Genomic DNA, 19,974 nt, shown 5'->3' on the forward strand with positions numbered 1-19,974 from the left:
AGCTATTTCTACTGTCTCCTGCAGGATTACTTTGGAAAAAGCAACTATCCGTGCCTGAGCCAGCTTTGCCAAATGTCGTGTTCACTAACGTTGACGGGTATGCAAAGAGCTGGCTCTCAGCAGCCTCGCGTTTCTGTCCCTGGCTCTGGTTATGCGGTCTTGAGCAAGACTTTACCTGATGTCGGGGGGCAGGGAGGGCGGCTCATACAAACTAGGGAAGCAGAGAAAGGATACTAGCAGGAGGAAGAATGATGGTTGTCTACTGGTTTTGTGTAGATAGTTTGTGGACTGTGCCCAGTCCGTCTCGGGTTCTTTGTGCACGAGAGGCAATTTCGGGTCCCTGCGGCACCCTCTCCTGAAAGAACGGTTATCAGGTTATCCTCGTTTTTAACATTTTTAACTTGATAAAAGTATCATCGTACTCTCAGAGCCTGAAAGCGATGAAGCTGTAGCGCGGCTCCTGAAGGCCGTGCGGAGGCGTTAGCGGGCACTGCCCCTTCAGCCTGCCTCCGGCCGGCGCTGCCTGCCTCCCTGGGGCGAGAAGGCTGCCGGGAATCCCCCACCCCAGGGGATCCCCCTCCACCCCCTCCCTGCCCCGGTACCCTGCAGGGCGGCCGCTGCTCAGCAGCTGCTGGGTTTCAGGCCAGCACCTCTCCGCCCCCAGCATCGCCCGATGCCGCATCGTGCCTTCCTTTTGGTTTTTTGGGTTTTTTTTGTACTTGTCAACGTGAGAGTGACGGAAGTGGTTCGTCACGCGCAGTGCTGATGCGCGTGGCTCTGCCTCGGAGCCTCGCAGGGCTGAAGCTGCCGTGGCACCCCTCAGCTGACGCCCGTCAGTGCCTGTCTTGTCTTAAGCTCCGTTCCTTGCACGACCCTGGCACTGCTACAAGCTGTGCCTGCTTGCTTGCTTGCTTTTAACCATTTTAAAGTACACAAGGTAATCAAAATAATAACCTCCAAATGCATTTTATTCTAGAGAAACCCATACAAACACCAACATGTATTTGTCATTTGCACTTTTTTTTTTAACCATTCATTTTAAACAACAGGTTAACTTCTGTACAACAGGAATTACTTTACACGAGTAAGATTTGACTTTAAACTAGATGACTGCAAAATAATGCTCTGTAAGCTAGTGTTAGAAAATACGCTGTTTGCCATAGCAGTTTGCCTGTAAACATGTGAAAATAAGTTAAAGAGAAGTTTGCTTTCACTTCAGAGAATGTTAGTAGAATTGTTGGGTTGCCATAATACAGCTTTAGTCAGAGGTGGTTCTTTTTGTCCGTGTAAGAGGAACAGCGAGTTGCAGATACGGAAGGTGTGCTAATGTTTTGTGTGCTGACCCAAACCTACCAAAAGAGCCACAATCACTTAATTATACTTCACATCACTTCGTGAGATCCACTTGATGGGTTACAAAGTCCCAGCATGACTTTAAATGGTTTACTAACAGAGTGACGCTGTTTAGGAGGCTTGAATAAAAGGCAATAATCCTATTCCAGGCTGTAGGCTAAAGCTACAGGGCCTGCTTCAACACATACTTAATCTCTAGAAATCATTAAAGCTATTGTAGCAAACAAGCAGTAGTACAAATACAGAATAGGACTGATTTTCGTTTCCTCATCATATAAACACACACAGTGAAGTTCACAGGATCAGACCCACACAAACAGATTATATTTTACAGCTTTTCAAGCAGAAATGTTGGGGGGGTGGGGGTGTTTCTGCCTGTACAGAAGGTTACTGTTGAACAAAACTATCACAGTTCATTCAAACGCACTGCCAGCAAACACCTGACGTGGAACGGAACTGCTGAGACATCTGTCTAACTGGAAAGAGTAATCTGCTCATGCCCCTCCTTTAATATTAATTACTGTGCTTTTTTATTTATTTGATGCTGCTTTAAAATATTAGGTTAAGAATGATAAAAATCAAGCCCTTAAGTACAGATATTCTACGCTTAAGTGCTACTCAAGCCACGGCCCGCTCCTTTAGGACAGAGGGCAAGACAGGTTAGGGTTGGGGGGGTTTTTCCAATTGAAACTAAACTTATCAAAATATATTGTGCCAGGCAGAGAACTGCTGAAAGTACTGCAACATTGTAGTGCAGTTTCCTGAACAAAGCCATACATTCCATCAAGTATAAAGTGTAAACTTAATAGCAAGTATAAGACTTGAATTAAAAAAAAAAAAAAAAGGCCATCACAGTATGGGTTGGCGGCTGCCCTCTCTGAGACGCAAGAGGTACAACTTGTGCAATCACATGGTAGGGAGGGCACAGACCAGTAGGCAATGTGTTTTTGTGTTTGCCTTTTTTTTCTATGTTAACAGGCGGCCTCGCTTCTGCCAAAGCGTGGTTAGCGTTCGCCGGCGCTGGCTGGCTGCGTGCTGTGGGATTGTGCCTGGTACCAGCTTCTGGTAGCCTTTGCAACCGAACCAGCCAGCTTTAGGACTGTTGTACTGCAGCCTCAGGGCTCCTCCAAAGCAGCAGTGCATGGTAGTAAATGGTTTGAGCGCTCCGCTGGCTGGGAGCCCCGCGTAGGCGTCTCTGGCTGGTCACAGCCCCAGCGTAGGCTTTCTATACTAAACTTGGGCCATCTGTGCCGTTCGCAGCCCGTGGCACCCTCGCCACTGCCAAGGGATGGGACAGCTCTTCCTTCTCCTGTGGGCCGCTGCGCTACACCACTTGCCTCCTGTGGTGGATCCCTCCGGAAACGTGTGGAAATGTATCTCCGTTTCATCAGTGCCTTGCCTCAAATCTATGGGCAGGCAGTAGCCTTAGTAAGTGCCTCTGTGTAACTGAAGCGGAGTCCATGGCAACAAAACATTTCAGCTCTGTCGTGCAGGGTAGGACTGTGCTGGTGAGGTAGCAAAGCCAGCGCCACGGCTGTTCCTCTGTGGCTTTGCACGGTAGCCACTGCAGCAGCCTCGTCTCAGCGACATGGCCACGCACCTGCTTTCCAGCTGGGCTAACTTTAGCCACCAATGCAAATGTAATGGACGCCCTCCGTTTAAACTGGCCAAGCCTCAAAAAACCACCCCAGCAGGACTGAGGCAGAGAGTTACCCCCTCCCCACTCCCAACCCTAGCTATCATGTTTGTATCAGTTTCTCAGACACAGTCAGAGATGACGCCAGCCCTCCTGTTCTTACATATTATTAAACTAACCCTCTTTTGACAAAGCCTTTGTGTGGCCAACCTGAAAAAAAATATGCTGGCTTTAGATTTGTGAGGCCCTTGTACACGGATGGCAAGACTGGCCGGGACTGTCAGCACTGATGCATGGGCCGGTCATGCACCTGAGTACAGGTTTGTGCACCAAAGCGCAGCCATCATCAGCTGCTTCATCAAATCGCAACGGTGTTCCGATGCGGTGCAGCTGCACGGAGGTTTCACATGTGAAGCTGCTCACAAGTGTTTCACAGCTTATTTAAGGATGGAAAGGTAGAAATGTAAACACAGACTGATGCCGGTCTAGCGCCTTTCTCCAAAAGCCTCCCCCCCTGCTCAGTGGTTGCCTTCACTTTGCACGTGGAATTTCTAACCTAAGGAAGGTAAGTCCTGCCACGTGGCATTTGGCCTTCAAGCCTCAGACCCACTTCATCTGCTAAACACGCTTGTCCTAAGTGTCACTTTGGTGCTGCTTTTTTTTTTTTTTTCAAACAGGAACCAGTGTACATTTGTCTGGAAGGAAGGAAGGAAACTGCAGCTGACCCGTATTCTGAAGCCGGAGCTCATCCTCACAGTTTGTCAAGGCTGCTGAAAGGATGTGGCGAAACATCAGCCTTCTCTCTTGAAAAAAGAGCTAAGCGACTTACTTACAAGTTCACATGGGCAACTCTGAACTTGCAATGTGTTTTGCGCATCTCCTGCAAGCTTGTTTTTAAGTAAGCAGAAAGCTTACTCAGGCAGTATTTTTGAACCAAAAGGTACATGTGTTCAAGTACCTAAAAATGCTGGCCCTGCCAACACTAGACTCACTTTTGCTTTCACACGCCCACGTTTGAGTATCTACCCCTGCCCGTACTTCATTCCCAAATGTAGATATTACTTGGAATGGTCAGAGTGGAGAAGAGTGTCCAAATGTTTCAAACCCTGTACATATAGTCAGTCAAAACAGTTTTGGGAGCAGCAGCGCTTATTTAAAATCCCCCACAGTGACGCTGTGAGTCAGTGCTCTGCTCAAAGCCATTTGCATTTTTTCTTTTCATCAAACAGGGCTTTTACTTGCTGGAGCTGCTTCTGGATTTCTTCAAACCCTCGTTCTCGCTCGAGTTTGCTGACAATCTGTTAACAATTAGCAAAAAAGAGAATAATTTTTTTAGTGCTTATTTTACTTGCTGTTTTTAAAGCCTGCTTTTCTGCATTCCAACAACTACTGGCAGAAAAATCCATCTGAATGCCTGCCTATATGTAAACATTCTTTTCTGACTTCAACGCTTTATTTTGCTAGTTTTCCTTTCAAGTCATTATGATTACAGGATTTGCAACACTTCCACAAAAGAATGACAGAGCCAAGCAAAAAAACCCAAAACAAATCCAACACATTCGTCTCTTGAAGTGTGAGGCAAGGCCGGTGCTCCAGTTTTACCCTAGAGCAGATTTGCAAATGATGTTTTATTTCTCTTCCTCTGCCCTATAAATGGAGGGCAATAAACTGCCTCTCTTCCTCTAACTGGCCCACTTGGCACCAGCCCAGGTGATAGGAAGGAGCACTACTGCTGTCTGAAAACTCTCTGCTGGCAACTCTACAAAGCGACTGAGGTCTCAGCAAACAACGAATGAGGTTTAGCTGCTCCCAGTCAAAAGCCAGAGGGGGAAGAGCAGAGGGAGGATTTCCTTCTAAGGATGGGGTAAGTTTAGCCAGCACTAGCTTCGAACAAGCAAAAATGGGCACTAAGATTAGAAAGTATTCTGAAGTCTCCTGTGTCAATAATTTTAATGATGAGCTTAGTAAAGCGTAGTGCCATTCTGAGTATCATCCCCAGCTTTTTTAAGAGGCAAAGATTTGATGCCGAACCCAGATAATTTGAGATGTTAGAGATCAGACGTGGTAAGCTAGCTAACAGGTGACTGAGAACTGGATGATTACAGCAAGTGCTGATGCTGTGCTGCTGGGGATGAAAGAGAGAAAGGTCTGGTTGCTGGGAGACCCAGACAACCTGCTGGAAGTGGTAAGGAGGCCTTCAGGCAACACACCCCAGCTAGCTCTTATCTGCATCCCTGCGCAGGCACACGCAGCCTCTGTTAAGGACGCCGAGCAAAATGGAGCGGAGAATCCTATCATGCAAAGCGGAGGGCAGGGATTTTCTTACAAAGCAGCTTAGAGGTAGCCTGTGACTAAGTGCTTTCAGTTGAGAAAAGATTTCTTTTGTTAGCAGTAGCAGGGACTGGAAGCTATAGCTTCTTTTCTTTAAGAGAGACTATTAGAGCAGAGCGTAAGAGGGCTATGATGGGAAAGGAGCAGACACCTCTTGCTGTAAGGCTGAGTGTGCTCCGCTGAGGTGTTTGTAACTGACTGTTACATCGAGATCCCTGGTGCTACAGTCTGATCTGATTTCTGAATCTCCAGGGAAATGGAGCGCGTGCACAGGAGTTGTGACAGGCATTAGCAGATACTCTGCAAATGCAGTAAAAGAAGAAGTCTAGACTATATAGGAACTTTCTCAAAACTGCAGGGAGAATTTTATCGCTACCGTCTCTGCGAAATACAGTGGTGACAGTAAAGGTGCATTTACAAAGCTTTGGCCTGTGACCCCTCTGAGAGGTGGGGGCTCCAGCCGCCCCGGGGGCCGCACTGCTCTGGCCCCACACAGCTCAGCGGGAGGAGCAGCCTCGGCTGCATCGCTGAGGGGCTGTCTCTGGAATGGCACCCAGTAAGTCACACGCCAGGCCAGCCCTTGGTTGCTTTGTCAAGGACAACTTTCAAGGCTGAGGTAGCAAGTTAATGTTAAGGGGTTACGCAGGAATAGCAGACGTGCTTACCTCATCATAATATTTCACTATGTATCTGCAGATTTCAGTCAAGGCCACTTTCTCATTAAATTCATTTTCATGTTTCTAAAACAGAAAACAGTTCTGGTCAGACAGTTTTCCTTTTTAAGAAACTTAGCATGAAAGCAAATAAAGTTGCCGCTTCTCAACCATACCTTAGATTCCTGAGTTAGAAATTCTTCAACCTCTGAAGTGGTCAGTGGAGGCAGATCCCTGATGGCTTTATAGTATGCTTTCACCTCCTTCTTGTAGAGTGGAATGTCCTTAGCATAGAGTAGTTTATTTGTTGGTGCTTCCTTAAAAGAAAATATTTGAAGCCTTGTCAATTTTCACTGCACAGATTTCCTAAGGTTCCACCTCCACATAGTTAATTGCATCTAATTGTGTCTGTTCTCTGTGTGACTCATTTCTCTTTGCAGTGGTTATATGCAAGGAATCAAGGTTATGAAATAAAGATGAAGAACAGACGCAGGACGTCAGTAATAGTGCTTTGTGTTTCATGACAGTTGTCATACTATTATTTCTACTGGCATCAGGAGTGATGAACATTTGTCCCTTAGACATATTTTTCTTTCTTCCTTCCTCCTCACCCCTCCCCGGACCTGAAAAATTGTGAAAGCTGAACCAAAGGGCTTGAGGCTGATATACCCTATTTACATACAGGATACAGCAGTGCTGTGGAAAGTTCCCCTAGGGTAACATGCCAGAGACCCTTGCTAGATCCCGTCCTGGCAGAGGTTCCCCTAAAACTCTTTGGTCCCTACTACTCCTTCCGCTCAGGGGTTTGAGAGCGTGGAGAGCTGACTGCCAGGCATGCACAGCCAAAAAGGGATTTATTTTTTTTCCTCAGGGCTTCAACAACCCAGGCCAGCACTGACCTACCAGGCAGCTTTAGGCTCATCCGAGAAAATAAATGCTGATGTTTGTGGTAGGAGCCGAAGCCCCACCTGGAAACCGTGTTTTCAGAATGTAAAAGTGGGGGCTGGTAGTTTCCTGTCACTGCTCTAGTTTAAATTCGGGGGAATAAATGACACAACCATGTGATATCTTGTCACTACTGTTTCCACCGTGTGGAATCATGAAATGATTTAAATGTTTGTTTTCTAAGCGGCTGAAGAATGTTTTAAGATAAAAGGCTAAAAATCATGAAAGTAAATACATTTTAGTACTAAAAGGCCACAAGATGTTTACTGCATTGCAAACCTTTATCAGGTTTCAGCATCCCTTTTCAATTGGCTAATGGGAGCTGTTGTATCAACAGTACTTCACAACGGATGTCAAGCATAGAAACCTAACAGACCATGCTCATTTGCTGTTTTTCCATCAAGTGAGTGATGTGATTAGTTTTAATTCATGACACTTCACTCCTAAAATAAGATAAATAAGCACATTATTTGTTATTACCTTTAACAGATGAGCAGTTGGTTCAGATCACATAGGAAATTAGTCCATTTTGATAAAAATTTTTTTAGGCTATCATCTCTAGCCTGTTTTTCTTGGTAGTATGAGCCTGAGCAAATGCTTCCTGCTTTGGTGCAAAGAAAAGGAAAATATCCTTGGGAAAAAGGAAGTATTTCTGATCCCCAGAGTTCTGGACACTGTACTCAAGAGCTTTTGAATGTAAGATTTCTGGACTTGTAACTCCAGCAAATAATTTTGCATATAAAAAGGGAGCAGCTAATACAGGTGAAAGGAACTGTTTCAAACTTCAGAGCTCTTTCAAGTATTCTTACAGCTCCCAGTAGCTGACTAACTATGTGTGTTTTCTGCACATTGGTGTGTGGCAGACAAAATTTGGAGTGCTTCCCAAATAATGTTAATACTTTTAAGACCTTTGTTTAAAAAATCTTTAAAACCTCATTAAAATCTTACAATTTCCACCGTCTTCCACATATACTATAAACATACTGTGCAGAGACTAACTGCAGAGAAGACAAGCAGCAGTTAACTATAAATATGGCATTCCAGTGGCTGTATCTGTCCACTCCAGTGAATTCTTCAAAGTCTTGTGAGACGGAGCAACAAGGAATGGAAACCCAGCTTAATTAGGCCACCGACAGTTTTGCCCCCGATGTCGGCAGATCCAGGACTTCATCCCCTAAATCATTATACAGTTGAAAAAGACATTGGTTGAGAAGTTAGCAAAAGACTGGAAGGGCAGCATTACCTTCCCCAGTGTCTGTTCTGCTAGAGAAAAGGCATCCATGAAAGCTTGTGCGATTACAGACAAACAGCCATCTATATGTGAAGTCTTCTTAATATCAAAGACAAATTGGGGATTCTTCAGTATGTTCACCCAGAAGCGAAGAGGAAGACTAGACAGAGAAAGAACAAGCATCTTTAAAATTAACCACTCAGGTAGCACAACGGCTTTAAAATGATAGTTCAACTACACTGCACTCATGGAAAGAAGCACATTTCTGGGCTGCTTATTCATGTTAAAAAAGGGATCAGGGAACAAAGGCTACAGAGCAAACACAACAGTCAGTCACCCTTCCATCTTCAAATAATGCTCTCAACCTGCAGATACTTCTTTCTGAGTGTGAAGTCAGTATGCAGCCTTAGAAGTCCTGGAAGCTATGGTGGCTTGTATCGGTATCCAATCAATATACTAAAATTACTGGGATCCACAAAGCCAAACCACACCTTCACCCACACATGCCAAAATCTTAATTCTTCTGATCACAAGTGACCTGTTCCATCTTTGCAACTACATTTTCAGAGAGTGCACGCACCCCTGCGCATATCATATGGGCATACCTGTTGGTTTTCCATATATGGACCACATCAGGGTCAGTAATTTTTTTGCTCTCAGCCTGGGCATCCAGAAAGTCAAAAAAGTACTTGATGGCCACAGGTGCTTTATTGTTGGGTAAACTCCAAATGCTCCTGAAGAGCTTTTCAACAACTGAATGAATTGCAACCTGAAAAGTAAGAACATGAACAGTGCTATTATTACACAAGAAAAGAACAGGATTTCTTGTCTCACAGAGCTGAGCGTGCTGCAAGGCAACCACACGCAGAAACTACAATACGCTTGCGGCAAATATCTAGGCCATAGGTTATTGGCAAACAAGACAGTCAATAACAAAAATGAAACTACAAATACACCATAATGAGCTGCTTTCAAATGTCACATGTCCTATCACTTTACCGTCAGGAGAATTGTGGTGAACTTTGTAATAAATCGTAGGTGGAAGGAATCACTTGTTCCAACAAAGACAACAGCAACTCTTCAGATACTGTTGCCACCGTTAATAAAGGCATTTGGAACTTGTGACTGGAAGTAAGAGGGAGGTGATCAAAAGGAGTTGAACCAGTTTTCTAGGGCACTGGTCTTCATGGTGCCTTCTGCGACACATGTTGAACACATGTGCTCATCAACACTTCACAGCCAAGCAACTGTGGCGCTTGATCTAATTCTAGGATAACAGTTTTGGGTGGCATACGAAGACAGTAATATTAGAGAGAAGAACTGAAAACTGGGTATTTCTGATTCAGAAGTGAAGCTATTTGGCTCACAAAAGCAAGGGCTTGGTTGCTGACGGACTCACTGACATCATCACAGAGTATTCCTAAGTAGAGGCAAACAAAGCAAAACACTGTTTTGTGCTTTTTTTCTTCACATCTGTTCTGAAGCTCAGTTCAGCCCGATCTTCTCTCAACAAGAAGGATTTAAGTGTACCCCAGGGCCTTGATGCACTACTGGCCAGTTCATCTCACGTGGCAAACTGCAATTGTGTCTGTGGGCGTATGTGGGTGGGGGAGAGAGAGGGAGAGAGACATGGTTCAATGTAATTTCCTTTAGTGCACGGCATATCATGGGTGGAATTTTACAGTGAAGGATATCACAGCACTGTTGTTCAGAGCACTATCCTACTTTGGAGATGATTAATTTAAAGCCCTTTAAAAGGACTGTTTCTTAAGAGCCTGATTTTTTCATTTGTACTTCAGTCTTCCACCAGAAGATATTACTGGTTTACTCCAGCAGTTCCTAAGGGCTTATGTTAGTTTCCACAGCTAATGAGAAATGACCAGTCTTCACTCTCACTTTGAGTAGTGTCCCAAATTACTTCAGATGCTATCAACAATCTAATTAAATAATGATTGATAGATTTTTAAATGCAAGAAGGCCATAATCATCATCCCTTCAGGCCTCTTGTATTGCACAGCTCTCTGTGCTGTGCACTGATTAATATTTTAAGTCATATGCTGTTGCAAAGAGTTTTATAACCCTTTCGAGTAAGTCAGAAAAAGATGACATTACCAGAGGGAGCGAGCAGGGCTTATTCCTAAGGAAACGCGCATTGTATAAATTAGGTAATCGTATTATAAATCCTAAGGACCTTGTTTTTAAAATTAATCTAGTTATTTTGGATGCTTAATTTGAGACCCTAAAAGATTATTTCATTTCATGGGCAGTATTTTGTGAAACTCAGGCCTTGGAAGTTGTCGCTATGCTGGGCAAACTCTAGTAGAGACTGAGGAGATGATTGTTGACTGAAAGCTGTCTCTCCAGAAGGGTTCGTTTCTCGCTCTATGGGACTCAGTGGCAAAACTCACTTTCTATAAGCTCAATAACTACCTTTTTTCTTTAACCTGAGAAAAAAGGTTGTGCTTACCGAGGAGACAGAGAGTAATAGACAATTTTAGAACTCTAGCGTTAGAAAACCTGAAATATGTCCGTCTTTGCAAATGGTCATAATCCATAGTTAGCACAGTGATTTTTATAGGCTACCTTTTTATTTAACATTTGATATACATGCAGGAAGTCTGTGCAATTTCTGCTTTAATTTCTATTTCTGTTGTGCCAAACTAGCCAAGCCTAACATCAGCCCTCCCCCAAAATAAGGCCTTTACAGTTTACCTTGGTTGACAGAAGCTTTGTCAGATACATTTCTTTCACTTTGAATTTTTGCTTTCCTTTGTGACCTGCTCCTTTCACATCTTTGTTTGCTTCGGAGTCTGGTAAAATCTGTCGTGAAGAGATTAGAGAGATTACACCGATACAAATACAGCTCAGTGTTAAATCTGCCACTTAACAGTGTAATGACTGAACTCACCAAATGACAGTGTTCATCCGAGTAGTCCACATCTAAACAACAGAAAGCAGAGAGCAAACAGGCATTAACGAAACACACATCTACAAGCTTGTGAATTCTGCTGGGCTCTGGGCTGTGCAGCAGGGTGCATGCCAGGATGCCGCGCAAGCAGGCTTGGCGTCATGCTTTCCTGCCTGCAGTGCGGGGGAAGTCTCTGAGAAATGCACAGGTCCTGGCTCACCTCCCCAGTGCCAACCTGTAGCACTAAGCTAGAGCATCATCATCTGCTGCTGGGGTAAGCTGGCAGCAAATCGCAGCTCCTCTGAAAGGAGGACAACAGACAGCAGATGAGATGATTGCATTTGTTTAGTCTCTAAGAGTACTCAGTGCAGGTGGGCTGAGGTCAGGCTTGAAAGCAACGGCTGAGAACAGACAACCCTGTTCTTGCTGAGGGAGAGAGCAAATGCCATCCCAGTGACTTGCACCTCAGGGACACATCTCTCCTAACTTTAGATGTCCACTTTGACAGTGAGGTCACACGCCAGGAGTGTCTGTTTCTCCCCAGGGGCTACAGAAAGTCCACCTCCCCGGAGCCACCAGCTGGGCTGGAGCAACCTGCATCACAGGGGTAGGCGAGATGAACTGACCCCTTGTAAGCACCTGACCTGCTGTTGAGGCAGCCAAGTCAAAGCTTTCAGAAACACAGTCAAGACAATAAGGAAAATTCCAAAACTGTGGGTTTTTGTTATGCCTGTCTCTGGACAGTGCACCACTATGTCCGTGATGCACAGTGCCGGGCACCAGAGCAGGGCATGTTCCATCATGCACAATGCTGGGCACCGGAGCAGGGCATGTTCCCTGTGTTGGTCTCACCAGTCAGCACTTCGCGTTACCTGGGCTTCCCTGCCCTGCTTTCCTGCTTATGAGTCTGTATATTCAAGCATTCATTTGCCGAGGACTGTAAGTCCTTCTGTCCTTCTTTCCTTTGCCTTCTTCCCTGCTCCTAAGCCCACTGTGCCTGCCAGAGGCCCAGAGCCAGGGTAATATGGCTCTTCATTTGGCTCAGCTATATCAAAGCGCCAGTTTTTCTGACCTCCTATTGACAAAGATACAACCTGTCATAGCTCTGCTCTCTGCATTCCCAGCCCATTCTCCACAAAAGATTAAATAGGTTGCAGTTCCTTTGTTACCTGATCGGGTATTTGCCTTCTTTTTAAAGACCTTTATGGTTGCTCCATTTGAAATCTGAAAGCAAAAACAAACATATCACGCTGAAACAAAAGTGTCTAGAATTCACGAAACCCTCAGTTTCATTTCCTCTGTCCTTAAGTCAGTGGCAGCGCAGGAGTGTGCCACCCTGCTCTGTTCTCTGCACGGTGTGTAGGACTCTCAGCAGGCAGCCAGGGCTGGGCTTTCAGGCATGGGCAGCAGCTGCAGTTTGTTAGCCTTACCTGGCAAGGTGGGAAGGCAGCTCTTCCGACAATCCAGCCTTTAAGACCTTTCCCTTTCTTTGATTTTTCTAGTTCAGCCCTGATCTGGACATTTTCATTTTCATGTACTGCTTTGTGCTGCTTCTAGCACCCATCTTTCTACAGATTGCCCGGGCTGAATTTTCTGGCTCCAATGCAGTATGATCTTACAGGAAGGTGAGGCAGGGAGGGGAACACAGGGATGATTTCTCTTCTGGCCCGCTTTCTTCCAGCTCAGTCCATTGCAGTGCTTTCCTCCCATGCCCTACGGAGGGGCCATGTTGAGGGCCTAGCCTGGTGCTCCCAAGAACTATTGTCAAACTTCAGTTCCCAAAGTGAGCAAAAAATTTACACCCCATGGACTGTAAGGTCAAGATCCCTATCTAGCCACCTTAGGATTTCTGGGAATAATCTTCCCCCCCTCCTTCCCTGAATTTATAGTGCTGCCAGGATAGTAACTATTATCTTTAAAAGAAACTGGCAAGTTGTGCTTTTATTGTCAAAGAGTAACTCAAAACCAGCTTCCACTGAGAACTACACGACTGCTCTGCTGTCAAATGCTGTGTCGTGCCAAGTGCTAGTGTACTTCCCTCTATAATTACAAAAACAACTGGCCAGTTCTAGGAAGGGATCTCTGCCAAAATAATTTAAGTGTTTTTTAAACCTTGGCAGCCAGCCTGGTGTGAGAAACCAGTTTAAACATTAAGATACTCTATCAAAAGCTGTGTCTTGCGCCAAAGAATTCTGCGCTTACTTACACTTGCTCCTGGAAAGTAAATGCAGACTATTTTATAAGTATGATTTTTTGCAGGGTTTCCATTTATCATACAGTGTTTCAGAGCTCTTTCAGATAACACAGAGCACTTTAAAACCACACTACAAGTGGGAATATGCTCTCAGGCTAGCTTGTGAGGTGACACAAACACCCGGAGAGTCCTCCTACTTGGCCCTGAAGATAGGTAAACAGGAACAGGGCTACCCAGCAGCTTAACCCCTCCCAGAGTGGCATGGGCAATATGCTGCCTCCACTCCCTCTCCACGAAGCAGGAGAGCAGCTCAATGCTGAAATGTGTTGGCTCCTGTCCTGAGGGAAACGGGCAGAGCTTGGAGGGAGAACCGTGCTTCCCTCCAGGAACCAGAGGCGTTGGTGCAGTGCAGCCATGATCCAAGCCTCCGCTTCAGGTTTTATTTCTGGGACAAATGATGCTTTCAACATTGAGTGGAATATGCTTTCCCTTCTTTATCATTACTGCAGCAGCCATACTTGCTGTTTCTTTCGGTGTGATCCAATTAAAAAAAAAAAGCTCTTCTTTTGTGCCCTGCTGCCTAAATCACTTTTCATGGTGGGCTGCTCCCATGGGCACCTCAAAACATCTTTACTTTGTCAGGTGTGTTACTGAGGGGGACAAACAGGGAGAGGGGAGATCTGTTCAGATCCGCACAACATGGAGCACAGCTACTTTGAAAAACAGAAGATGTAGCAGTGTGGCTCTACGCCTCTTCCTTGTTCTCTAGGCCTCCTGTCCCCCCTATAATCCAGTTCTTGTCAGTGAGCTCCCTGGATCACACATTCAGATTCGCTCTCTGGGGCTGTGCCTGCTCCTGGAACACGTGAAGCTGCTACAGGTTGAGAAATTGGAGATCTGTGACTGGACAGCAGATCTGAAAGCGGTTCTCTAGCTCTCTTCTTGCGTGGGAAATATTGGACATCATGATAATCAGCAACTTTCTTGTCAAGGCTTGTGGTTATTCTCATGCAAACAATGGTGCAGACCTCATAAATAATCACATCAATAACCCTACTAGGAGCAAAAAATTAGAGCAAAATGAGCACACAAGTCAGAGACATGTGAAAGTCTACTAAGAGTACAGTGGATTTTTTCCCCTTCAGAAACACCACACAAAATTGCATACATCCTTTACTTGCACATTTTAAAAATCAGTGTAGAAACTAAGTCTGCTTTTTCAAGAGTGACTGGTGATTCTGGGACCTTTACAACAGAACCCTCATGCTCCAGTATCCCAAAAAGATTTTACAGTACTTCCCAGTTTCAAAAATCTGGTTACTTTCTAGCATTTAAGGCTGGCAAACAAAAAGAAAAATTCAGGCTCGCCACAAAACTCTAGGCACTGTTGAAATGTAAGTTGGAATTCCTCAGGCAACATTACTACCCTCATACCGTGTATGCAATGTTCCTTTTTCTTGCTAACTAGACACCTTTACATTCCTTTTTGCATTAATATGCATACAAGAAAATAAACTAGATATGCTAATGGCTGATACTTGCCACTAAGCTACTGCCTAAAATGCCACTAAGCTTCTGCCTAAAATGTACAGTACTTTGTCAGTGTCAGAAAAAGTGAACTAAAATATCTAACAGAGATACCCAGCACAATTTCCATAAGGCAGCTGCTAAGCTATAATTAGTGTAGTTACAGCTTTGCAAAAACAGCTGAACCTCCAACCTAACTTGCATCTGCCAGCAGAAACCTCAGACGAAAACAAGGGTTGAGACAAAGATATCCAGGGATGACAGTGACCAACTGGAGCAGACTCATTTGCCATGAGGTATGGCACCCATGAGCCACGGCATGCCATGAGCTCAGGAAGCACAAAAAGCTGCCAGTTAAAACGAGGGAGCACTTGCAATAGCTGCCTGTAGTAAAGAGGGCGGGTACTATCACATTAGACAGAAGTTCAAATATCTCATCAGATTCAAATCTACGTTGACCTTTGCTGCATAGACTCTGACTGCAACACTACAATGTGCTAATTCGTACAAAATCTTTACAAGTGGAGTGGAGGAAGTCCCACATTAGTTTATAGACAAAATTCAAGAGAGGCACAGGAAAAGCTGTATTTAAGACACTGGATGGTGACTCAGGACATCTGGGTTCACTGATGCCTCCCCAGGAGGTAAGGAGAGCAACAAACGCCTACAGAAATCTGTAAAGTGACTCCAAATGAGCTTGCTCCAGATCTGAGCAGCCCTGGGCTCCGCCCCAGCTACAAACAGTCCTGCTAGGAGTCTTTGTTCCTCTCTGTCGATGGCACTGTATTTGCTCATGCAGAGAGCAACATGTTCAGGGCTGGCTCAGGTTTCTCAGCACCATACTGCATTGCATGGCACAGACCTACACGCATCAGCCAAACTTCTAAATAAATAAAAATTGATTATCATGTTAAGAGCCAGACTTTCAAATTCAACAACGAAGCATGAAGAAAGCTCACTCAAAGCACTCAGCATACTAACCTCATTTCCAAAATCTATCTGTAAGCATCAAAATGTGAGCTACCATATCACCTGAGGCCAATCATCTGTTGCACATTTTACCCCAGCCTCTCATCCTCTATTTTGACTACTGTCAGCGGAAACTCCTTAGACAGCCAATGCTCCTTGCCATGCTTTTGCAATGTGCTACACGCAGAACGGCTCTGCCACCAGTTGCAGCCTGGTGTGTTGTTGCAATGATGGACCAATGATGGATTACTGCAGCATTGAAAACGACTGGTTTACACGTGCAATTGGAAGTGTAGAGGAAAACCTATGGTACAAGTGGCGACAGTAGGTGGAAGCAGAAACAGAGAGGAAAAGGGAAGGAGACTGACACAGGAGGTCTCAAGAGAAAGAGTGAGCAAACTCATCAGTCCTTTTTATTCTGACTCTCAATGAGCTTTCACAAGTATCACTACCACCTGTTCAGATAATCAAAATATGAGGTGGGAAGAGGTAAACAATTGCTCATGGTGCAACAAAAATTCAGCAGCAGAAAGCAGAAAAGACTCAAGGCAATGTTCATAGCTGGAAATCAGATGCTGTTTTAACTGAAATGCTCAACAGAAGTAACAGTTTACCTGGTATGCTTGAACCAAGCAACCCTGCAAAAAGCAAACCTCTGAAAAGTAACAGAAAACATGACTCATTGGCAAGAAAGTTGTATGTCACACATTTCTTTCCTTCTGTTGATGATGCTCAGCTATCTCTTCGAGATTTTGATCAATCAAGATACTTCTGTAAAGACAGCATTTGGGAGTTGGGGAGAAACTGCTTCTCAATTCATTGGTATGGCTTCCGTGCTTACCTCGTAATGACCGATGGTATTTAGCTTCCTTATCCCATCCTCCATCACCTCTGAGGAACCATCAATATCTAACAATTCTCTTTGCTGCTCCTCAGACACAAGTTCTGCAGTATGACAGCAACAGAAAACAATTACATCCCAATGGCATTCTCACTGTACAGATGTTTGTAAAGAAAAACAACACCTAATTATTTTTGGACCAGTGGCTCCCAACTGAGCTGTTTCTCTCTGTCCTTGTGCTAGGTTACATGAGAGTGGTTTTGCACTCCCACACTACAGATTCCTCTTCTGAGGTGACAGCCTGGGTGGCTTCCATTACTGCAGGCTATAGGTGCGTCACTTTGCACTGGTCAAGGCAGAGTTTTTGGAGGTGCTTTCACCTAATCTAGCTGTTCTGTTGCACAAGCGTGTCCTGGTGTTATGGCCACGTTGGGACTAGAAGAAAGGTTTCACAAGCCACTTCTAAGAGATCACTAAAATGAGTTGTACAAGACTGACATCATAGTATTTGTGAAGGGTGGTGTCGTGGTTTAACCCCAGCCAGCAACTAAGCACCACGCAGCTGCTCCCCCCTCCCCAATCCCAGTGGGATGGGGAGGAGGATTGGGAAAAAAAGTAAAACTCGTGAGTTGACATAAGAGCAGTTTAATAACTAGAATAAAATAAAATATAATAATAATAATAATAAAAAATAATAATATTTGTAATGAAAAGGCATATAACAAAAACAAAAAAGAGATAAATAAAACCCAAGAAAATACAAACGATGCACAATGTTATTGCTCACCACCCGCTGACAGATGCTTGAGCAGCGATCCACCCCTCCCAGCCAAGTGCCCCGCATTTATATACTGGGCATGACATTCCATGGTACGGAATACCCCTTTGGCTAGTCCAGGTCAGCTGTCCCGGCCATGCTCCCTCTCAGCTTGTTGCACACCTGCTTGCTGGCAGAGCATGGGAAACTGAAAAATCCTTAACTCAGGATAAGCGCTACTTAGCAACAACTAAAACATCAGTGTGTTATCAACAGTATTCTCACACTAAATCCAAAACACAGCACTGTACCAGCTACTAAGAAGAGAATTAACTCTATCCCAGCCGAAACCAGGACAGGTGGTCAGGCACTGGTGGTGAATATAAACTTCAGATATGAAAGCAAATTATCATCGCTTGCCGACATAGCGTCTGAGAAGGTGAGGAAATATCAACATCTTAGGGAGCAAGTCCGGGAGGTGAAAAATGCCAACAATGTAGAGCTTGTTAGATTTCCTATTGGAGCACATGGGAAGTGGTATGGTGGCAACTACAGGTTTTTATCTGACCTTGGGCTCTTGAAAACCCGACAAGAAAAGGTGGCTCAACTTATCTGCCTGAATGGCTTTATTTACAGCCATAGATATTGTACATGTCTTTGTAAGTCACATGCAAACTATCATATAAACCTAATCTGACTGTAAATAAACTATATGTGTGAGTTCTCCTGATCAAGGGAAACGTAGGCCTGTTGGAAGGAGGGCAGTTGGAGGGATAGAAGGTAGGGACTAATGTATTCGGTAATCATCTTAGCTGCTGACAAGATTTATCAACCGGCTGTACTTAGGTAGATGGGCCACCTTACTTAACCCAGAAAAAGGTTAACACATATAAATTATATGTGTTCAATAAATAACATGTGTTTGTTAACTGCATGCTGAAGTCCTTGCAGAAGTGAAGCAGATGTAGCTCCAATGTTCTAACTGGTAGCATAAATGACCTAGTATTTCCCTAGAAATTCCTTACAAAAGCTATGTTCTGCCTAAACGCTAAAAAAAAAAAATCAAAGCCAAAGGTAGGATTTCCTAACAAGAAAACTCCACAGACAGACCAGTGAACTCCATGAAAATATAACACAGTGACACGCTCTTACCAAGACCAATTTCATCCAGCTGAAGACCATAGAGAAAGCCATTCTTATTAAAGAAAGCCTGAAGGCTCTTCTCCTTGGCTTGGCCTATCGTGTCGCAGTCCAGAACATTAACTTGGATAGTTTGACAGGCATCTCCACTCTCATTTTCTGGGATTTTTTCAAAGATAATGTTCACTGTCTGGGGAAAGAAACACATGTTATTCTGACTTAGAGGGAACACCTGGCATGGGAAACCTACAAACTCCTGACAGCAAACCTGAGAGATTTTCAGCATATTTATTATTAAAGCTATTTCAAATAAAGATTATTTGAAGGAATTACACAATGAAGCATTTAGAATTCCTCATGTCCAAAGAATCAAAGATATATAGCTATATATTTCCAAAAGTGTATTTTGTATTCTGCTTTTGTGCAAATCTACTTCAATGAATTACCAAAAAAAGACAGGAGACCAGGAAAAATTACAATGTCTGCTCTAAAAAAAGCAGATCTTTTATTTAAAATGAATGCCTTAAAAGCAAAACCGTAAGCGACTAGAGATCTGATAAGGTTGCTAAGTAAGTCATCATGGTAAGCATGATTGATTTTGAGTGGATAGGAAGCAGTGTTAAAATGCATATTTACACCAGCAGATTACGCCGAGTGCCTTATGTCATACAAAAAAATACACCTCCCCTGGAGACGTCAGCGTCTCTCTGCACACAGCCGTGTCTCTAGAGGCAACAGAGAGAGGGCTACTGCAGAAGCAGTGGAAAGGGAAAGCATCTTGCAGCAGACAGAACCCAAAGTGGTCCAGATCTGCACAAAAAAAGTGTGATTTATTCTATTAGTTATTACTCCAGGTCAAACACCCACACAACCTGTCCAGTTACAACACCCCTGCCCTTTAGCTCACAGCTGCTCTTAGCTGGGACACGACACATCTGCTAGGCTGCACACAAGGTGAGTATGGGCTAGAGGGAGGTGCCAATGAGACTGGGTGATCATCTCCAGGGAGTGTTTTTAGTCAGGTCATATTTCTGGTCAGGTCAGGCAGATCAACTGCCAAAAGGCAGGGAAAAAGGGATGAGCACAGAATTGCTAGTGCTGAGCGATAACAGCAATCATTTCCAGTGCCGCAGCCTGCTCCTTGCAGAGAAATCACTGTTCAGCTACACAGATACAGACGTTCTGCCGGAGATGTCTTGGGACAGAATTAAAACAAATGTTTTAGGTGCCGGCACTTGACTGCAAGTGGCATAGGAAAATCTGCGTACTCGAGCCATTCTGGTTGTTGGACATTTCTGGTATAATACATATCTTTTGACTGAAATGAGAGGACTGCAGGTGTGACTCAGTGAAGGAGTGATCATTAAAAGAGGAAGCAACTAAAAAATTTCTTTTTCGCTGCTGTCATGTGAAGGAAAGAACTTCTGTCCAGGTTGCTGCAGGGACAACTTTTCTCTCTTCTTAGAAAAACGGGTAGTTATTAATAGTT

The 19,974-nt window shown here is 44.3% G+C and overlaps 1 protein-coding gene across 1 annotated transcript in view; it reads right to left on the bottom strand.

Annotated features, from left to right (window-relative positions):
• Positions 1-3,098: 3,098 nt before the first annotated feature.
• The window catches only part of PLXNC1 (plexin C1), a 72,162-nt gene continuing 55,286 nt past the window's right edge, over positions 3,099-19,974 (bottom strand). Inside the window, exons 22-31 of the mRNA XM_050898776.1 lie at positions 18,498-18,675; positions 16,589-16,692; positions 12,227-12,281; positions 11,058-11,089; positions 10,862-10,969; positions 8,755-8,918; positions 8,162-8,309; positions 6,150-6,290; positions 5,986-6,060; positions 3,099-4,287 (exon numbers count right to left, since the gene is read on the bottom strand). Of these exons, the coding sequence (XP_050754733.1) occupies positions 4,183-4,287; positions 5,986-6,060; positions 6,150-6,290; positions 8,162-8,309; positions 8,755-8,918; positions 10,862-10,969; positions 11,058-11,089; positions 12,227-12,281; positions 16,589-16,692; positions 18,498-18,675 (1,110 nt within the window). The 3' untranslated portion in view covers positions 3,099-4,182. The remainder of the gene's footprint in view (positions 4,288-5,985; positions 6,061-6,149; positions 6,291-8,161; positions 8,310-8,754; positions 8,919-10,861; positions 10,970-11,057; positions 11,090-12,226; positions 12,282-16,588; positions 16,693-18,497; positions 18,676-19,974) is intronic.

Source organism: Gymnogyps californianus, chromosome 1 (genome assembly GCF_018139145.2).
Source record: "Gymnogyps californianus isolate 813 chromosome 1, ASM1813914v2, whole genome shotgun sequence".
NCBI lineage: Eukaryota > Metazoa > Chordata > Aves > Accipitriformes > Cathartidae > Gymnogyps > Gymnogyps californianus.